The sequence below is a fragment of the Misgurnus anguillicaudatus genome, chromosome 3 (assembly GCF_027580225.2).
Source record: "Misgurnus anguillicaudatus chromosome 3, ASM2758022v2, whole genome shotgun sequence".
Taxonomy (NCBI): Eukaryota; Metazoa; Chordata; class Actinopteri; order Cypriniformes; family Cobitidae; genus Misgurnus; species Misgurnus anguillicaudatus.
Window position 1 is genome coordinate 1555933 of NC_073339.2, and position 18482 is coordinate 1574414.

General features: G+C 36.0%; 1 protein-coding gene and 1 pseudogene across 1 annotated transcript; both read left to right on the top strand.

The window, feature by feature from the left end:
- Positions 1–655: 655 nt before the first annotated feature.
- LOC129445205 (uncharacterized) lies at positions 656–10349 on the top strand. Its single transcript, XM_073860051.1, has 6 exons — positions 656–988; positions 1084–1375; positions 2431–3328; positions 6257–6309; positions 6853–7122; positions 9368–10349. Exons 1-6 carry the CDS (start codon positions 671–673, stop codon positions 10183–10185), a joined length of 2649 nt encoding a protein of 882 aa, XP_073716152.1. The 5' UTR covers positions 656–670; the 3' UTR covers positions 10186–10349.
- A 485-nt stretch (positions 10350–10834) lies between these two features.
- Positions 10835–16948, top strand: LOC129445315 (uncharacterized; annotated as a pseudogene).
- The last annotated feature ends 1534 nt before the right edge of the window (positions 16949–18482 follow it).

Here is an 18482-nt window from a genome sequence, read left to right on the forward strand (position 1 = left end):
ATTAAATCTCTTTCAAAACAAAAGACACCAAAGTTTGCTGGAACACAAAACTCAGAACACTACACCAGCACCAGCATCCCATGTTGGTCATACCAACAGGACCAGAATATGTTGTGTTTTGGTGATGGTGACCACCAGCTGGGCCAGCACCAAACCAGCATGGGAAGTATGCTGGTCTATGCTGTTTTATCAGTGTCTTATGAAGAGAATTTAAGGGAGAAGGTTTTGATATTGTTGTATCTAAAAACAGATTGGCGACTAACTGCAGATCTGTAAAGTGTTTACTTATCTGTCAATAATTATCTGTTTTAAGTCCTCTATATCACTTTGAAGTCATTATATATTTAAAAAATACAATGTTATCTAAATACAATATGTGATGCTGAGGTCTTTTTTTATTAAAAATAAGCTTCAGGTCATGTTTTCTAAACAATAAACACTGTTTAACACATTATTTTTTTGTTTAATGCATTCAGGCATATCACAATATAAAGGTTAGGGGAAGGTACCCTAAACCTAGAGGGAACTTTATATTGACGTCAAGAAAATTTTCCTGTGAAACCAGCAGGGAGGGTTAGAGTATCTGTTCTGGGAACTAAGTGATAACATTCCCAGAACGTTCTGGAAACCAAAATTGTTAGCTGTGACTCCAGTTCAGTTGGTGGCGGTAATGCACCAAAACTTGGCTTGCCAACCACCTAAGAAGAAGAAGAAGAAGAAGAAGAAGAAGAAGAAAGAGCTCACGTGTGATGTGTTTGTGTATCCTCAGTGTTTTTCTCTCTTGAGTGTTTTATTGAGTGTAAACAGAGTCTTGTCTCTGTGTATTTTAGTGTTGATGATGGATGTGATGTGCTGTAAATCAGTAGGAACTGATCTGTCCATGCTGGATATTGATGATTTCATCACAGAAATCTCTCAGCTGAAGAAAGAGGTGGCGTTACTGGAGACAAAGCTGAGGTTAAGAGGAGATGAAGGACTGAAGAGAGAGGTTTGTACAGCTTAAACATCCTTTACCTGAATCAGACAACATCAAATCATTTCTAATCTTACTCTGTGTGTGTTTGTTGTGAATCTTCCACACAGGACTCCGAGCTCAGTCTGACTTTACTCTGTTATACTGAGTCAAAGCACACAGACGCTCAGGACACTACAGTGTGTGACAGTAATCAGGACTTACAGGATGATGAATCTACTGATCAAACCTCCACAGAGTCTCTGGATTCTGTCTGTAACGCTGGAGAACAGCAGCAGATCCTGCAGACCAAACTCAACATGTGTTCAGTCAAACTCATCGACTGCAAGAACCTCATGATGGAGACGAGAAGAGAAACCACAGAGAAAGATCACACTGATGAAGATTGTTTTATTTCTTCAGGTATGTTTTCTCCTTCAGTATTTTTCAAGATACATACAACCATTTTTTTCAGATAAACACAATCAAAGTTATATTAAAAATTAGTGATGCATGATATTATCGCCCAGATAATTACCCCAATATAATTTGCAGACATAAAGATGTGTTGGTTATGCACATCAGTTCACATGTTGTAAGGGAGGATGCTATAGGTATCATGTCAGAGAAGGGTAGATTATGGGTGTTCCACATGGTTTTTCCCATGGTGTATAATTGTTTTGTGCAAAAATGTATCTTCACCAGCGCCTGCGGCAGAGCTGTGCCCACGGAAATGACAGGATTTTGAGTCCAGTTTAAACTTATAATCTGTTTTAGGCTCGGCCCACACGTACATGGGTATCTTGCAAAAAGTCATCTTATAGGTGGGCAAAAATCCTGCAGTGTATTCCGGACTTTACTTGTACGTAAAGCTAGGCGAAAAAAAATCGCCTGTGATTCTCGTGTGTATCTCATCAGTAAAGCCAGTTCTGTGATAAGTAATTAATAAATCGCCATAACCTGGTTTCAGATGGAGCAGCATTTACTACACATAGCCGTATTTCACAGAGAAGCTAGGCAAAATCAGATACAATATCGGAGTCAATTTTCCACGATTATAAAAGCGATTTTGCCCAACTTTCTGTGAAATACGGCTATGTTTAGTAAATGCCGCTCCATCTGAAAGCAGGAGATGGCGATTTACTGCTAATTACCGAACCAGCTTTACTGATGAGACATGCATGAGAATCGAAGAATTGCAGGCGATTATTTTTCCCCAGCTCTACTTGTATGCTGTTTCTCTGACATATGAGCACTAGAATACACTCCCTGACAGGAGTCTTGTCGCTTGTGTACAAATTGACCTGAAGTGCCGCTGAAATATATTTGTAATCAAGATTTGTTTTTAAGAAATGGCTCATTTTAATCCAAACAGCTTCTGTAATAATGTTTCAGTTCAAAATGAAACTGTCAAAAAGTATTCCAATATTCACATTTGCAGTACGTGAGTCAAATTTTTTATGCTCTTGTGTTACTAGATGAGAAGAGTGATTCATGTTGTGATGATGAAATGACATCCAAGAAGAGACTGACAGCACAAACTCAGGAGAAAAAACTTGATTCAGAAGAGAACAGAGAGAAGATGACGACAAAGAAGAAGCCGTTTCACTGTCAGCAGTGTGGGAAGAATTATTTTGCAACAACATCTAATATAAATGCTCACATGAGGACACACAGTGATGAAAAACCTTTCCCCTGCAGTGAATGTGACAAATATTTCAAAACCAAAGGAAATCTTGTACTTCATCAAAGAATTCACACAGGAGAAAAACCATACGAGTGTCCTCACTGTGAGAAGCGATTCAACCACAAACCTCATCTGAAGAATCACTTGCGTTCACACACCAATGAGAGACCGTATCAGTGCAGTGAATGTGGAAAAACATTTAGGGATTCAGGCTCTTTAAAATCACATCAAAAAACGCACTCTGGGGAGAAATCCTACCAATGTTCACACTGTGATAAACGTTTCTTTCAGAAATCTCATCTGATATGTCACGAGAGGATTCACACTGGAGAGAAACCTTACGTCTGCCCTCACTGTGGAAAGAGCTTCTCTGATCCTTCTCATTTCAGAGTTCATAAGAAAATTCACACTGGAGAGAAACCTCATCACTGTAATGTTTGTGGGAAGAATTTTAAGCGACGTGAACATTTAGTGGCACACCAGATAACTCATACAGGTGAAAAACTTTACAAATGCTCTCAGTGTGAGAAGACATTTGTTCGACCAGATGTCCTGAGAATCCATCAGAGAGTTCACACTGGAGAGAAACCTTACCAGTGCTCGATCTGTGAAGAGAGATTCGCTTATTTAGGAAGTTTTTACACTCACAAGAAGAAACATACTGAAGAACAAACACTTAAATTAACATAGCTTTAAATGGAAAAAAGTATTTGTTTATGTTGTTTATAAGTAAAACTAAGTCAAGTGAACTTAAATGCAAACAACTTTGTGTGAAATGAAGTGGATGTAGTTGTGTGTTATGCACTCAAAAAAAGCTCATTGGCATTGATCCAATCACGGACAGTGGTTCCACATGATTGGCCCATGTTTTCTTAACATGAAATGAACATGTAAGCTCTACTCAATTACTTCATGTCGATAGAACATGACCGAATCACGTTTACTTAAAAAAAAAAACAATACTTCATGTAGACACAACATGATTGAATCACATAAACCCAACAAGATTTTTAAATAAAAACAAATTTGTTTAATGTACTCATTGGCTAACTTTTTCAAGCTTGAATTTGAAAAGAAAAATCATGTTGAATTAACACATTTAAAGGTCACGTTCTTCCTGATCCCGTTTTTCAAACTTTAGTTAGTGTGTAATGTTGCAGTTAGAGCATAAGTAATACCTGAAAAATGATAATCAGGAAGTAGAGGGCTGTAGTCCAAACCGGCATTCGCTGTAGGCTTTGAAAGGGGACTTATATTAAAGAAAATATATATCACCAGGCAGTGAACTTTGAGCTTTAGTATATTGCAGGTGTTACTTATGCTTTTACAGCAACATTGCACACTGACTAAAGTTTGAAAAATGGGTTCAGGAAGAACGGGACCTTTAAGTTTGGGTCCTCAGTGCTTCTATCAACCTAGAAAATGTAAAAAAAAGAACCACCCAGTAACTTTCTTTTGGTAAACCATTATCTGCAAGCATGTGAAAAATTAGTTTGTTCAGATTTCGCCTCTTTTGTGACATCAGTTCATTTGCATTTTAAAGGACACACATTTTTGCTCATACCTACAAAGTGGGAATTTTAACATATGCTATAATAAATTATCTGTGGAGTTTAAGCTAAAACTTCACATACTTCAAATACAGTCATTTACTTATTAAAAAAGCTCATAAGATGACCCCTTTAACAGTTTCCAGATGAGGACAAGTGACGTCAAATGCATAGTGTACGAGTTATTGAAAATCAATTTGTACAATTCTATGAAAAGTGCACCCAAAAGATCTCTTTAAATTAAGTAATGAAACTTAAAGATTAATCAGTTTAATCAGTTGATTTTATCAGTATTTATTTTCAAAACGAATGATCACAGTTTTGTTAGCTGTATTTAGAGAGGCTATTAAGAATCCAATCTTATCCAGTAAGAATTTATTCATTTTAGAAAACTGGCGGCCCATGATGCAAAGATATTTGCACGCATATTAGCGGTAAGATTAAAGGTTTGTCTTGAGCTTATAGTGGCAATAAGGATTTAAAAAATCTTGACATATTTGTAATGAAATAAGGCTCATTTTGAATTTATTACATGGATAATAGTTTTGTTTTCTTTTTAAGCATTTAATACAATTTAGCTCAATTTTGAAATGTTGGAAGCATTAAATTGTTTTGATTTTATACAACCTATTACACATTATATTACTTTAATAGCTCAGTTAGGATATCAGATGGAATTAGGGATGCATAATGATTAATCACGATTAATCCATAGCAGAATAAAAGTTTTGTTTACATCATAAATGTGTGTAAACTGTGTATAATAATTATGTAAATATGCATGAACTAAAGTGATGTTAATTAGTGATGGCAAAATAGGGTCATGAAGCTTCACAACAACTTAGATAACTTATGCCATCTCTGTTATGAGAGGGTGCAGAGTGGTCTTAAACTTATCAACAGAAACTAAATACATTTCTTTAAGGTATAGTTTACTGTAGGTGGAAAATTAACCTATCCATCCATTGGCCCATGGCGGAAACTAATCGGCATAATGATAATGGTTTTATATAATCATTCGGTACCGTCTAACTGGGATTTTGACTGATCCTAGCCTGATTTCAGTCCTTACGTTAACTACAGATACATCGTTATTACTTGCAGTGTCAACATAGCAACACAGAATAAAATCAAATATAACAATTTATTAACCTGGTAGGAAAAACATAATTGAGAAGCCAATTTATTATCCAATTCTAATATGAAACAATCAAATGTAAAACCATTGCATACCTGCTAAAACGATTAAGATCTGGTTACAGATTCCTTAAAATAAAATGACATACATGGCGCTGTGTCAAAGATACAGCATCATGGGGTGAATTTCTATGTATAGAAAATCATCCTGAACCATTTACAAACTTTTCCTTAAGTATTCAGAGAGAACAAAGCATTTAGGAATTGGTTGCTGTAAACACAGGGCTGTCCTTAATTTGCATAAAGTGGGTGATTGGTTCATGCCTAAGAGAGGATGTGTCTACCACCACTGAGTGATGTTTGCTTAATGTAAAACTGCCTTTTGTCAGGGTTTGACACCATATTACATTACCCCAAAATAAAAATGATGTCATCATTTTGTAATCCTCATGTTGTTCTAAGCCTGTATGAATTTCTTTTTTCTGATAAACACAAAATAAGATATTTAAAAACAAAAAGCACACAATTGATTGTAACAATTCACTTCCATAGTAGAAAAACAAATACAATGGAATTAAATAGGTATAGTTAACTGTGTGCATACCATCATTTATCATATCATTATACCATAACATCATACAACAATACTTCCATAATATTTGTTTTCCTACTATGGAAGTCAATGGTTAGACTATCATTTAATAATACAATAATTCTTTATTTCAATTTCGTCTATAGCTGCTTTGAAACAAAGAACAATTGTGAAAATGCTTTTGTTTTTTTCTAGCGTGTTATTACATTGAAACATTTGCAATATACACGAATATACACAATTGCTGTATAAAGACTTCACAACACTATGATTTCTTTCTATTGTGAGTCCTCTGATGAACTGTAAAAGTACTTGGGTCAGAAAAGTTCTTTCCACAGTGAGGGCAGACGTGGGGTTTCTCTCCCGTGTGAATTTTCTCGTGGTAAACCAGGTGAGATTAATGACTGAAACGTTTATCACAGTGTGAACATTGATGGAGTTTTTGGTGTGATTTTGAAATGCTTGACAGTGTAGAGGTTTTTTCACATTGGCTGCGCTGGTGTGGTCTCCCATTGGTGTGTAAACTTATGTGTATCTTCAGATAGCCTTTTTGTCTGTCTCTCTTGTCACAGTGAGGACACTCATATTTTTTTCTCCTGTTTAAATTCTTGTATGAACATAAAGAGTTATTTTGGTGCTGAAGTATTTGCCACATTCAGTGCAGTTGAAAAACCTTTTCATGACTGTGTTTTCTCATGTGAGATTTGTCAAGTGAAATATATTACTTGTGTAATGAATGAGAGGTTTATGAAGTGTTGAGTGTCTTCTCTCTCCAGTACAGCAGGAGGCGCTCTGCAGCTCTTTAGTCCGCCGATAAACCCGCTAAAGAAAGAAAGAAAGAGCTCGCTGTGTATCCTCAGTGTTTTTCTCTCTTGAGTGTTTTATTTAGTGTAAACAGAGTCTTGTCTCTGTGTATTTAAGTGTTGATGATGAGATGGATGTGTGATGTGCTGTAAATCAGGAACTGATCAGGTCTTACAGGATGATGAATCTACTGATCAAACCTCCACAGAGTCTCTGGATTCTGTCTGTAACGCTGGAGAACAGCAGCAGATCCTGCAGACCAAACTCAACATGTGTTCAGTCAAACTTATCGACTGCAAGAACCTCATGATGAAGATGAGAAGAGAAACCACAGAAGAAGATGATCACACTAAGGAAGAGGACAGTCGTGATGATGGCGATGATGATTTTATTCCTTCAGGTTTGTTTTTTCTTTGTTTTCTGTTAAGGGTAATAGGTTAAAGAGGACAAGATATAAATTTAAGTCTTTGGTGTCCCCAGAGTGCGTATGTGAAGTTTTAGCTCAAAATACCCCACAGATAATTTATTAAAGCATGTTAAAATTGTCACTTTTTATGTGCCATTCTTTGGGTGTGTCCTTTAAAATGCAAATGAGTTTATCTCTAGACTAAATGGCAGTGCTGTGGTTGGATGGTGCAGATTAAGGGGGCGTTATTATTATAATAAGAGGATCACCGTCTGACATCACAAGGGGAGCCAAAATTCAATTACTTATTTTTTCCACATGCTTGTAGAAAATCCGAAAATTAAGTTACTGGGTTGATCTTTTTTCACATTTTCTAGGTTGATAGAAGCACTGGGCACCAAATTATAGCACTAAACATGAAAAGAGTCAGATTTTCATAATATGTCGGTTTTTAAATATTTGAATGTTTTCATCTTAATTGCATTTTCATGTCTATTATAGTTTCGGAATAACTCTTATGCCGATTATGCTTAATAACATGATAACACGTGGGGTCATGTAAACACGTAAAATGTTTTTCTTTTATGGGGGAAAGCCCATAAATGGCGTAAGCAAAAACAGATCGGCACAGGTACTTTTTTACTTTGCAGTAAGCGCAAAGTTACGCATAAAAGTCTTCGCTCGACTGAAGCAGTCGGCAGAGAAACTGCGAAAATAAAAGCTCATGTTACATTTACAGGTTCTGCAGACACGAGAAGTGATATAACAGTATAGTTTAAGACAGATAAGTCCCATGTAAACGTAGTTGTCTGCATAGCCAGTTTATTGATTTGCATGTTAACGCATGAAAACTGTTTTCTAATAAGTAGATTTATGATATTTATCCACATATTATCTGCATGTAAACGCACTCAGTGTTTCCTTAATTTATACGGATACACCGGAATTCATGTTTGGGCCATTTCTTGTCAAATCAACAAAATTTGTAAAATATCCTTGGTTTGAATTTTTTTATTTTGATGATTCTTTTACTGAAGAAAGTAATACAAAAATGATAAAGAAAGCCAAAATACTAAATGCAATAAATAAATATTTACTTAACTGTAATAATTAAGTAATTAACTGATTTGTAAAGGATGGTCAAAATGATAATTTGGAGCCAACTTTCAGGGGGTGAAAGATCACTTTAAAATAATGGCAGCATCAATATTTTATTTTACACAGAAATTGGTAGGTCTATTACTAGAATATGTTGATTTCAACAATATTTGTTGCATTACATGCAAATGGTGACAGTTTAAATCTGAGAAAAAGTACTTTTTGGTTTGTTTTCCAGCTTCCCTGAGACTTAAAATTTGGATTTTTACCATTTTGGAATAGCATTTTTAGCATAGCCTAGCGTAATCAGATTAGACTATTAGCATCGCGTTCCATAATAACCAAAGAGTTGATATTACGCAGCAGCCGAAAATAGTCCCCTTGGTAACTTTCAATAGCATGGGACTTTTCAGGCGCTGTGTGATATCATTGCGGCTCCTACTGCCATGTTACAGCAGCAAAGTCCTTGATTATTACGCCAGAATTGAGAGTGTAGTTCCTAGCCATATCGGCCTAGAAAATCACAACTTTAAATTTTCTGTCGGCCTTAGTACACAATATAACTACAGAAGAGTCAAATTATAAATAGGAAAAATATCAAAACTCTTTGGTTATTTATGAGCGCGATGCTAATAGTCTAATCAGATTCAGGGGATTATGTTAAGTTATGCTAAAAGTGGTACCGCCAGACCCGGAGATCAGCTGAATGGATTCCAAAACGGTAAAAATCAAACGTTTAAGCTAGGGGAGCTTGCAAATGAGCATATTTTTAAAAAAAAAGTGTAGAGTCACTTTAAGAGGTATTTAAGAAATCTTAATATCCTTTTCAAATCTTCTTCTTAATGTCTTTTGGTATATACATTTTGAGGCCCTGTATTGTACAGTATAATGCCAGAAAAGTGTCAATTCTAAAATTGTACCCATTTTCGATGGCTGTTTACAAATTAGGGAATTACTCAGTAAATATCCATTTGGCGGCATTTAATATTTTGCCTTTCATCATCATTTTAATATTACTTTCTCCAGAAAAAGAGTCAAAATCAAAAATTTGATCCAGAGATCGTCTGGTTGATTTAGCATAGAATGGCCCTTTTGTCTTCATAAAACTATAATGTAAAAAATTTGATAATGTTTCTTTCAGATGTGAAGAGAGATGAGCTGAAGAAGAAGAAGAAGAAGAGGCAGTTTCACTGTCAGCAGTGTGGCAGTGATTTTGGCTCCTTATCTCATCTGAAACGTCACATGAGGACACACAATGCTGAAAAGCCTTTCTACTGCACTGAATGTGGCCATTACTTCACCACCAAACACAGTCTTGATTCTCATAAGAGAATTCATACAGGAGAAAAACCATACGAGTGTCCTCACTGTGAGATGAGATTCAACCGGAAACATCATTTAACGAAACATGTGCGTTCACATACCAAAGAGAAACCGTATCAGTGCAGTGAATGTGGAAAAACATTTAGGGATTCAGGCTCTTTAAAATCACATGAAAAAATGCACACTGGGGAGAAATCCTACCAATGTTCACACTGTGATAAACATTTTTCTCATAAATATCAGCTGGTATACCACAAGAGAATTCACACTGGAGAGAAACCTTACTTCTGCTTTTACTGTGGTGAGAGCTTCTCTGATCCAAGTACTTTTTCATTTCATAAGAGAGTTCACACTGGAGAGAAACCTCATCACTGTAATGTCTGTGGGAAGAGTTTCAGTAAACGTGGCACATTAGTGAGACACCTGAGAACTCATACTAGAGAAAAACTTTACAAATGTTCTCAGTGTGAGAAGACGTTTGCTCGACCAGATGTCCTGAGAAACCATCAGAGAGTTCACACAGGAGAGAAACCTTACGTCTGCTCTCACTGTGGAAAGAGATTCAGTGATTCTGGAAATCTTCAGAAACATCAGAACAAACATACTGAAGAACAAACTACACTGAAATTATCATAGTGTTTCAATCTGTATGTCAGTCAAACCCAGAGTGCTTTCTGCCAGTAGAGGTCAACGTCACAGAGTTTTTATCAAGAGTTTTTATGTGGATTGGAGTTTGGAGGCAGTGATTTCTGATCTTAATTTTTTCTTCTTTTATGTAAGCATAATCTGCCTAAACATATTTGCTAGGGATGCAGCGTTAGGATTTTTTGGGTCCGATACCGATTTAAACTGATGGCTGATGCCGATATCGATATTATACTATACATTTGGTCTATTAGCTAGTTTATTTCTGCATTAAATAATTTTTACTGAACATGGATTGTATCTAATTAACATTCAACTGACCATATAAATATTGCTACTTCAAAAAAAGTTGGACTTCTTTTCCCCCACTAAAGTGCAGTTTGTTTCTTTTATTGCCCGAGACATTTGAGCCAGCTCAACAAAGGTATTCTGTCGGTGTTAAGTATAGTGCACACCAGAACATTAAATCATTTTAATTGAACAACAGACATGCAACTCATTGCCTTTAAGCGGTTAATTAATAAACTATCGGTATCGGCCTTTCTCATGCTATTGCCGATATGCAGATGGTTTCAAATGTATCAAAAATCATCCGATAAATATCGACGGCCAATACGTCGGTGCATAACTCATATTTGCCAACACCAGACAAAACTTAGGGTTGTAGAGAGAAAATTACACATCTTTTTGACTTCAGTAAATATTGGTCAATACACTTCTCATTCTCTGCCAGAAAACTTCTTATTACACATCTAAAAGATCCGAGTAAAAACATAAATCTGTGTTTTATTTACTTTTAATTCAATTATACATATTTACTTACTACCTCTTACTAATTTTTATTATATATTCATTCATTCATTTTATAATTCACTTTTATTCTTATTTTTATTGTTCTTTACTTTTATTTATATTGAGTGAGTCAATCGAAACCACTCAAAATACACTAGTCAACATTCGAAGTGGATCAAAACCTTTAATAAAAGTTTACATAAAACCAATCCCTAATACCCATTCTTGTCTTAGGACAACTTTGATAAACCTTTTTGATCCACTTCAAATGTTGACTAGTATATTATGGCAGTAAAGGTTTTGATAAAATGTATAATTTGATATCATAAAAAAATGATAATTAACCTAATTGTGTTCTGCTGATAATCTCATCACCATAACACGTTCCAATATTATGTTGTAATTTTATCAGAATACAATAAAACAAATCTAAAAAAAAATAATAATTGGATGACACTTGTTCTCATTCTTAGTATTATTTTTAAAGGACTGTTTACATGTACACACAGATACATTCAATTTGATTTTGTTTGAAGAAACACATCTGCTTGCCCACATTTATTTTTTTTACAATTATAACTTTCTATTAAATATGTTTTATTAATGTCTCATTATGTATGATTAATACAAACTATCTAAAAACTAAACTAGAGATGCAGATCATCCGCACTTCTCTCTCCAGTACAGCAGGAGGCGCTCTGCTGCTCTTTAGTCCGCATATAAACTCACTAAAGAAAGAAAGAAAGAGCTCGTGTGTGATGTATTTGTGTATCCTCAGTGTTTATCTCTGTTAAGTGTTTTATTGAGTGTAAACAGAGTCTTGTCTCTGTGTATTTTAGTGTTGATGATGGATGTGATGTGCTGTAAATCAGTAGGAACTGATCTGTCCATGCTGGATATTGATGATTTCATCACAGAAATCTCTCAGCTGAAGAAAGAGGTGGCGTTACTGGAGACAAAGCTGAGGTTAAGAGGAGATGAAGGACTGAAGAGAGAGGTTTGTACAGCTTAAACATCCTTTACCTGAATCAGACAACATCAAATCATTTCTAATCTTACTCTGTGTGTGTTTGTTGTGAATCTTCCACACAGGACTCCGAGCTCAGTCTGACTTTACTCTGTTATACTGAGTCAAAGCACACAGACGCTCAGGACACTACAGTGTGTGACAGTAATCAGGACTTACAGGATGATGAATCTACTGATCAAACCTCCACAGAGTCTCTGGATTCTGTCTGTAACGCTGGAGAACAGCAGCAGATCCTGCAGACCAAACTCAACATGTGTTCAGTCAAACCGATGGACAGTGGGAGCCAAATGGGGATCAAAACTGAACCTACAGAGGAGAAAAATTACATTGATGAAGATGAAAACAATCATGATGATTGTATTCTTTCAGGTATGTGTCCTTCTTTATATTCTATTAAGAGTCATGGCTAACAATACTTTAATGTCTCTCATCAAGTGTTTTAGGGCCCTATGATTTCCATGATGCAGAAAACATGGATGGATTACGGAATCAAGACATAAAAACAGAATTTACTCTGTAGTGCAATATAAATTATAAATTATTTAAATCTTTATAACTTATTTGCGGTTATTAGTTTGTTGCAAATAGTTTGTTAATTGGCTAACTGAAAATTGTAGGATGCTCATGATAACGTACCATTAACTATAACCATTTATTCTGAATAGAGAAAACCATGACTTTACTTTAACACCCTGTTGGTTAGGGTTGTGCAAAACTATCGATAAAGTTAACTTATCGTGATATTTTTCCACGATAGTGTATCGATATTTCAACCTCTATTATCAGTATTTTTAAAAATCCATCAAATCCCTATGTGTGCATCAAACGTCCTCCTCTCCTGCTGTAGTTATTGCTGTCCAGTTGTCTGTTATATACGGCCATTCGGCCAATGTCTCAAAAACACCTGCAGCTTTCAAAGTCAACGCGTGGAAGCACTTTGGCTTTAAAAAAAGTTTTTAAAAAGTCAGCTCTATTTTATTTGTAAATTTTTTTATTTAAAAAAAGAAAGAAAAGTATTGCTATGTATTGCAACATGCAATGTATTGTATAGTATCGTTATACACCATATCATGGTCCATGTATCATGATATGTATCGCGAGGCCCTTGCCAATACCCAGCCATACTGCTCCTGGTACCCATATGAACCACATGAACACCAATGTGAATTTCTAGGAGTCATATTATGAATTTTTTTTAAACATGTATAATGAGTGTTTGGTGTCCCTAGAGAGTTTTAGCTCAATATACCATAAATAACATATTAAAATTGTCACAGATGTGAGGAAAAACATATAGGTTTTGTGTGTGTCCTTTAAAATGCAAATTGGCTGATGAAATGCAAACACTGATCACCATAATGGCGATTTGCTGAAATTTTAACTCAGTCGTGCTATTTTTCTCTTTTTCTTTGCACTAAATGGCAGTGTTGTGATTGTATAGTGCATATTAAGGGTGGTATTATTGTAATTAGACTTGCTACCTATGTCACAAAACAGGCGAAATCTGAATGACCTAAGTTTTCAGATGCTTGCAGAGAATGGTTTACAAAAACAGTTACAAGTTACTGAGTTGATGTTTTTCACATTTTCTTGGATGACAGAAGCACTTAGAATCCAATTATAGCACATAAACATGGAAAAATTAAGATTTTCATGCTGTGACCCATTTAAGTCAAATCAACTTGTCTGGGCTTAGTGCAGTAGTACATGACAGAATGAGCACCATCCTGATGTGATAGTATTCCTCTTCCTTAAATACAAGCATATGCTATGGGCTTGTTAATCTGACTTCATGTACTGCATCTGGGTCCAACTCCTCTCAAATGCCATAGGAAAATAACAAGAAGATCATGCTAATGCTCAAGCACACACCTGGGCTTTTTAAATGTCATGAAAGACGAGGCGGGCGCCAACCCAACGAAATGGCATCCGCAGTGGATATGATAGGGTCCGATACAGAAAATGCTAATACGGTTAGCCTACAGAAATCAAAGACTCTCTTCAGGGAAGCCTGCACACTTAGCCACGTTAATACTTTAACTTTTACAGAAGTATTTTTAAACCCTAGTAATATCTATACTTCTACCTGAGTAATGAATGTGAGTACTTTTGACACCAGTGACTAACAGTGTATCAACGATTTGGAAAGTAAGTTCAACAACTAGAAAAATAACAGTTGATGATAATAAAACTTTTATTTTGACATTTTGCAGAGTACCCATGTGAGGCGAAGTTATACACTGTTTCTTTTAGTCATTATATTTCATTATGAGATAAGTTTAAATTGATGATTTTATCAAAACACCAACTACATTGACTCATTTTACAATCTCACTAGCAGGATAATTAGACAAAAAATATTTTAATTCGCGTGAGAAAGCTGTCATTTTCACTTTCATGTCATTGGCCATATGCAACTGCATAGTAACACTGTTTACGATTATTCGATTTATTAATCGTTTATTTGAACGATCATCGAAAATGGGAAATTGCATAAATTGACATCCCTATAACGTACACTTGGCTTGGACCTGTAACCAATATTCCTTATTGGCTTAACTTAACAAGCCCCTAGCTGTAGTTTCACCATGCATAGCGATCAAAACTGCTTCTGCTCCTCTTATGCATTGTACAGCTCATGTCAGATGTTTATGAGAGAAGGATGTTTGCCTTAATTTACAAAGATTTTATTATGTTTCTTTCAGATGAGAAGGGTTATCCATGTTGTGATGGAGAAACATCTTCAGTATCAAAAGAGAGACTGACAGCACAAACAGAACAGAATCTCCTCACCTGCAGGAGATCTGAGATCAGCTTTACAACCTTACAAGACAAGAAACTTCATTCAGAAGAGCACAGAGAGAAGAAGAAGTTTCACTGTCAGCAGTGTGGGATTGTTTGTGTCTCTTTATCTGGTCTGAACATTCACATGAGGACACACACTGGTGAAAAGCCTTTCCACTGCGGTGAATGTGGCAAATATTTCCGCAGAAAACAAACTCTTGATGCTCATAAGAGAATTCACACAGGAGAAAAAAACATACGAGTGTCCTCACTGTGAGAAGAGATTTAAAGAATCATCAAGTTGTAAGACGCACATGCTTGTGCACAGTAACGAGAAACAGTTTCAGTGCAGTGTATATGGGAAAACATTTAAGGATTTAGATTGTGAAATGTCACACCAAACAACAAACTTTGGGGACAGACCCCATCAATGTTCACACTGTGATAAACGTTTTCGGCAGAAATCTAATCTTACAGTCCATGAGAGACTTCACACAGGAGACAAACCTTACCTGTGCTCTCATTGTGGTAAGAGCTTCTCTAGTCCATCTCATTTTGGTATTCATCAGAGAGTTCACACTGGAGAGAAACCTTATCACTGTAATGTTTGTGGGAAGAGTTTCAGTCAACAGGGTACCTTACTAAATCACCGGAGAACTCATACAGGTGAAAGACCTTACAAATGCTCTCATTGTGAGAAGACATTTACTGAGTCGGGTAACTTAAAAATCCATGAGAGAATTCATACTGGTGATAAGCCTTACGTCTGCTCGATCTGTGGTAGGAGCTTCACTGGTCTAAGTACATTTAAAGCGCATCAGAGAGTTCACACTGGAGAAAAACCTTACGTCTGCTCTCAATGTGGAAAGAGCTTCACTAATCAAAGTACTTTAAAAACTCACGAGAGAGTTCACACTGGAGAGAAACCTTACATCTGCCCCCATTGTGATAAAACGTTTTCTAATCGATCTCTTTTAAGAGTTCATCAGAGAATTCACACGGAAGATAAACCTTATGACTGTAATGTTTGTGGGAGGGGTTTTAGGCAACGGGCTACCTTACTAAAGCACCAGAGAACTCATGTGAAAGACCTTACAAATTCTCTCAGTGTTTGACAAGATATATATACTCAATCAGGTTCCTTAAAAAACCTTACGTCTGCTCTCAATGTGGAAATATCGAAGTACTTTTCAGCCCAGCTAACAGAACGGTCCTTGAAAGTTCCCAATGTTCCCAAAAACGTTATGCCAGTATTCAAAGTGTCCAGTTTCTTCAATGTTTTAACATTTGAAAATAAAAACATTTCTCTAACATTTACACGATCAAGAAATAATTTTATGACAATATCATGTTTTAAAGACTCTCTAAGCGAATCTGCGAGACGTTAGTTATTGTTGACTTTCAAAACTGTTTTCAAACAGACGGAGCGTAGCTCACTCCTCCCCCTCCCTTCCGTGCTTTCATGAACGCGCCCAACCCCCACCCCCAAGTCCTTTTTGTCGTTTATTGGCTGGAATACTTTGCTTTTTTTTGTGATGCTAGGTTTGGCTACTTGTTGATATTGCCGTTTGTGAAGCCTGGGCTGTCTACAGAGATCGCGTTTTTTTACAGTTTGATCAGCGGACAGGCAGCAAGCAGATAGTGAGGAGATGTTTCCGGTATGTAACAAAAAATGTTTTTTGTCTAAAACGCTTCAATTCGCTTAGAGCGCCTTTAATGTTATGAGATTTTTTTAAAAGATGTAAAATAAGTCTTTAGTGTCCCCAGAGTGCGTATATGAAGTTTTAGCTCAAAATAATTTCCCTAAAGTTCAGACAACCAAGAAACATTCTTTAAACGTTAAAACAACTGGATACTTTGTATGTTGGCAGAACGTTTTGGGAACATTGGAAACGTTCAAGGAACGTTCTTAAGATGTTTTCTCTGTTATCTGGGAAAGCTGAATTCTTCATACACACTGCCAGTAAACAATACAATAATTGTTAAAACAAACTTTAAAGTTGATAAAAGTATGCTGATGTGGCAAATTTTTTATTCTGCTGTTTGGTTTATCTTACAAAAAGCATTTACAGTACAGAATATATAAACTGCTTATTAGTTAATGTTTATAATAGTTTTAAATGTGATTGTGCATACTTTAGTTGTTTTTTTAGTGCGTAAGAGGCCATGTTATATTATTTTTCATAAAATGATAACAACACTGAATAAATAATTGTTTAATATGTTAAACTTGTTCAAGTAACTTATTCAACACTAAATGTGTTAAATGAGAAAGATGCTGCTGACTGTTCGATGGCTTGATAAATTTGATGTGCCGCCATAGAAACACAAACAAGTGAATAGAAAATTGCCATTTAAAAACCTCACACCAGTTTTGGGATACCCCTCCAAATCATTGAATTCATGTGTATAAAATCAATTACCTAAGCATGCAGACAGCTTGGTTGTTTTCAGGAGCTCAGTGAATTTAAGCGTGATACAGACATAGGTTGCTACCTGTGCAATACGTCCTTTCGTAAAATTTGCTCCCTACTGAATATTCTACAGTCAACTAAATCAGCGCATGTTAAGGCTGATGTTGTCATGTTGTGTATTGCCCACCAGTTGTGTGATTGCTGTACCAGTTTTAGCCACATACTGTTCCTTTAACAACTTTGTAATTAATTTAATGTGTAATTTAAAGTACAAGTTCGGTATTTTACACTTAAAGCCCTGTTTTCAGATTGTTTAAGATGAAATAGAACGTTTTTGACTGAAATGTCGACATATGCGGCTGCCCAGAGAATTTTTGGGTGTTTGTGTTGGGTTTAATGGTGCACTGGAACAATCCTTCCTAAAATGCATTAAATGTTCGTTTACAAAGACGTGAAACAGGGGTGTTCACTGGTATGCTCACACAAAAATCGCGTTAAAAGATGCTTTCCAACAGGTGTTTTAGCATTCGTTGTTAACTTGTGGACCTACTTGTGGCACATAACTGGCCCAGACCTACAATCAAGCCTACGATGGCCCTTGCATGGGCAGCACTTACTTAGCCCCCAGGAAGCCCTCGTGCAGCAAAATCCCCAGAGTTAAATAAACACTGCTGGATGTATATATTGTCCCAATCTTACAGAGTGTTTAAAAGTAACACTGAAGCAGAATTAAAAGCCCTCTCTCACCATCTCTGTCTGAAACCTAAAATTGCATTTTACATCTTACTTGTAGAGTAATTGTCATACTTAGTGATCAGTGTTTGTTTTAGTTGGACTTGACTCTTGACTCTTCCCTTATTTAGTTTTTTGACTGCTTTAACTTTGTGTTGTTAAGACATGTTGTTTATAGCAGAGAAAAGACAATAGAGCAATTCTTTGATGGTGGTTAGCACTGTTAATAAAGTCTAAAAATCATCATCTAGAAAACGTATGTATTAATTTAATGTTTGAACACTTATCAGAAGCATCTTTCTCTGACAATAAAGTGATAGTACAGTATGAGATCCAGCTCTCTCATAGCAGTTTCTTATTCTGAAGAATTTTGAAACACTGACACTTAAAATTAACCGGTTTGTTATGTAGAGACACAAACATCAAGAATCAGAGTATGAATCACAATGGTCCTGTCCCAAATGGCACACTCCGGACTTGTGGTCCTCCTCAGAGTCCACACTTTAATGACATCACGTAGTCCAGACTTTAGGTAC

What these genes read in the sequence shown, in the direction of transcription:
- LOC129445205 (XM_073860051.1), top strand. Translation starts at nt 671, where the DNA reads ATGCACCAAAACTTGGCTTGCCAACCACCTAAGAAGAAGAAGAAGAAG. An exon ending in AGATTGTTTTATTTCTTCAG is followed by an intron (nt 1,376 to 2,430) that starts GTATGTTTTCTC and finishes TTGTGTTACTAG; the next exon opens with ATGAGAAGAGTGATTCATGT. An exon ending in CAAACACTTAAATTAACATA is followed by an intron (nt 3,329 to 6,256) that starts GCTTTAAATGGA and finishes TTCTTTCCACAG; the next exon opens with TGAGGGCAGACGTGGGGTTT.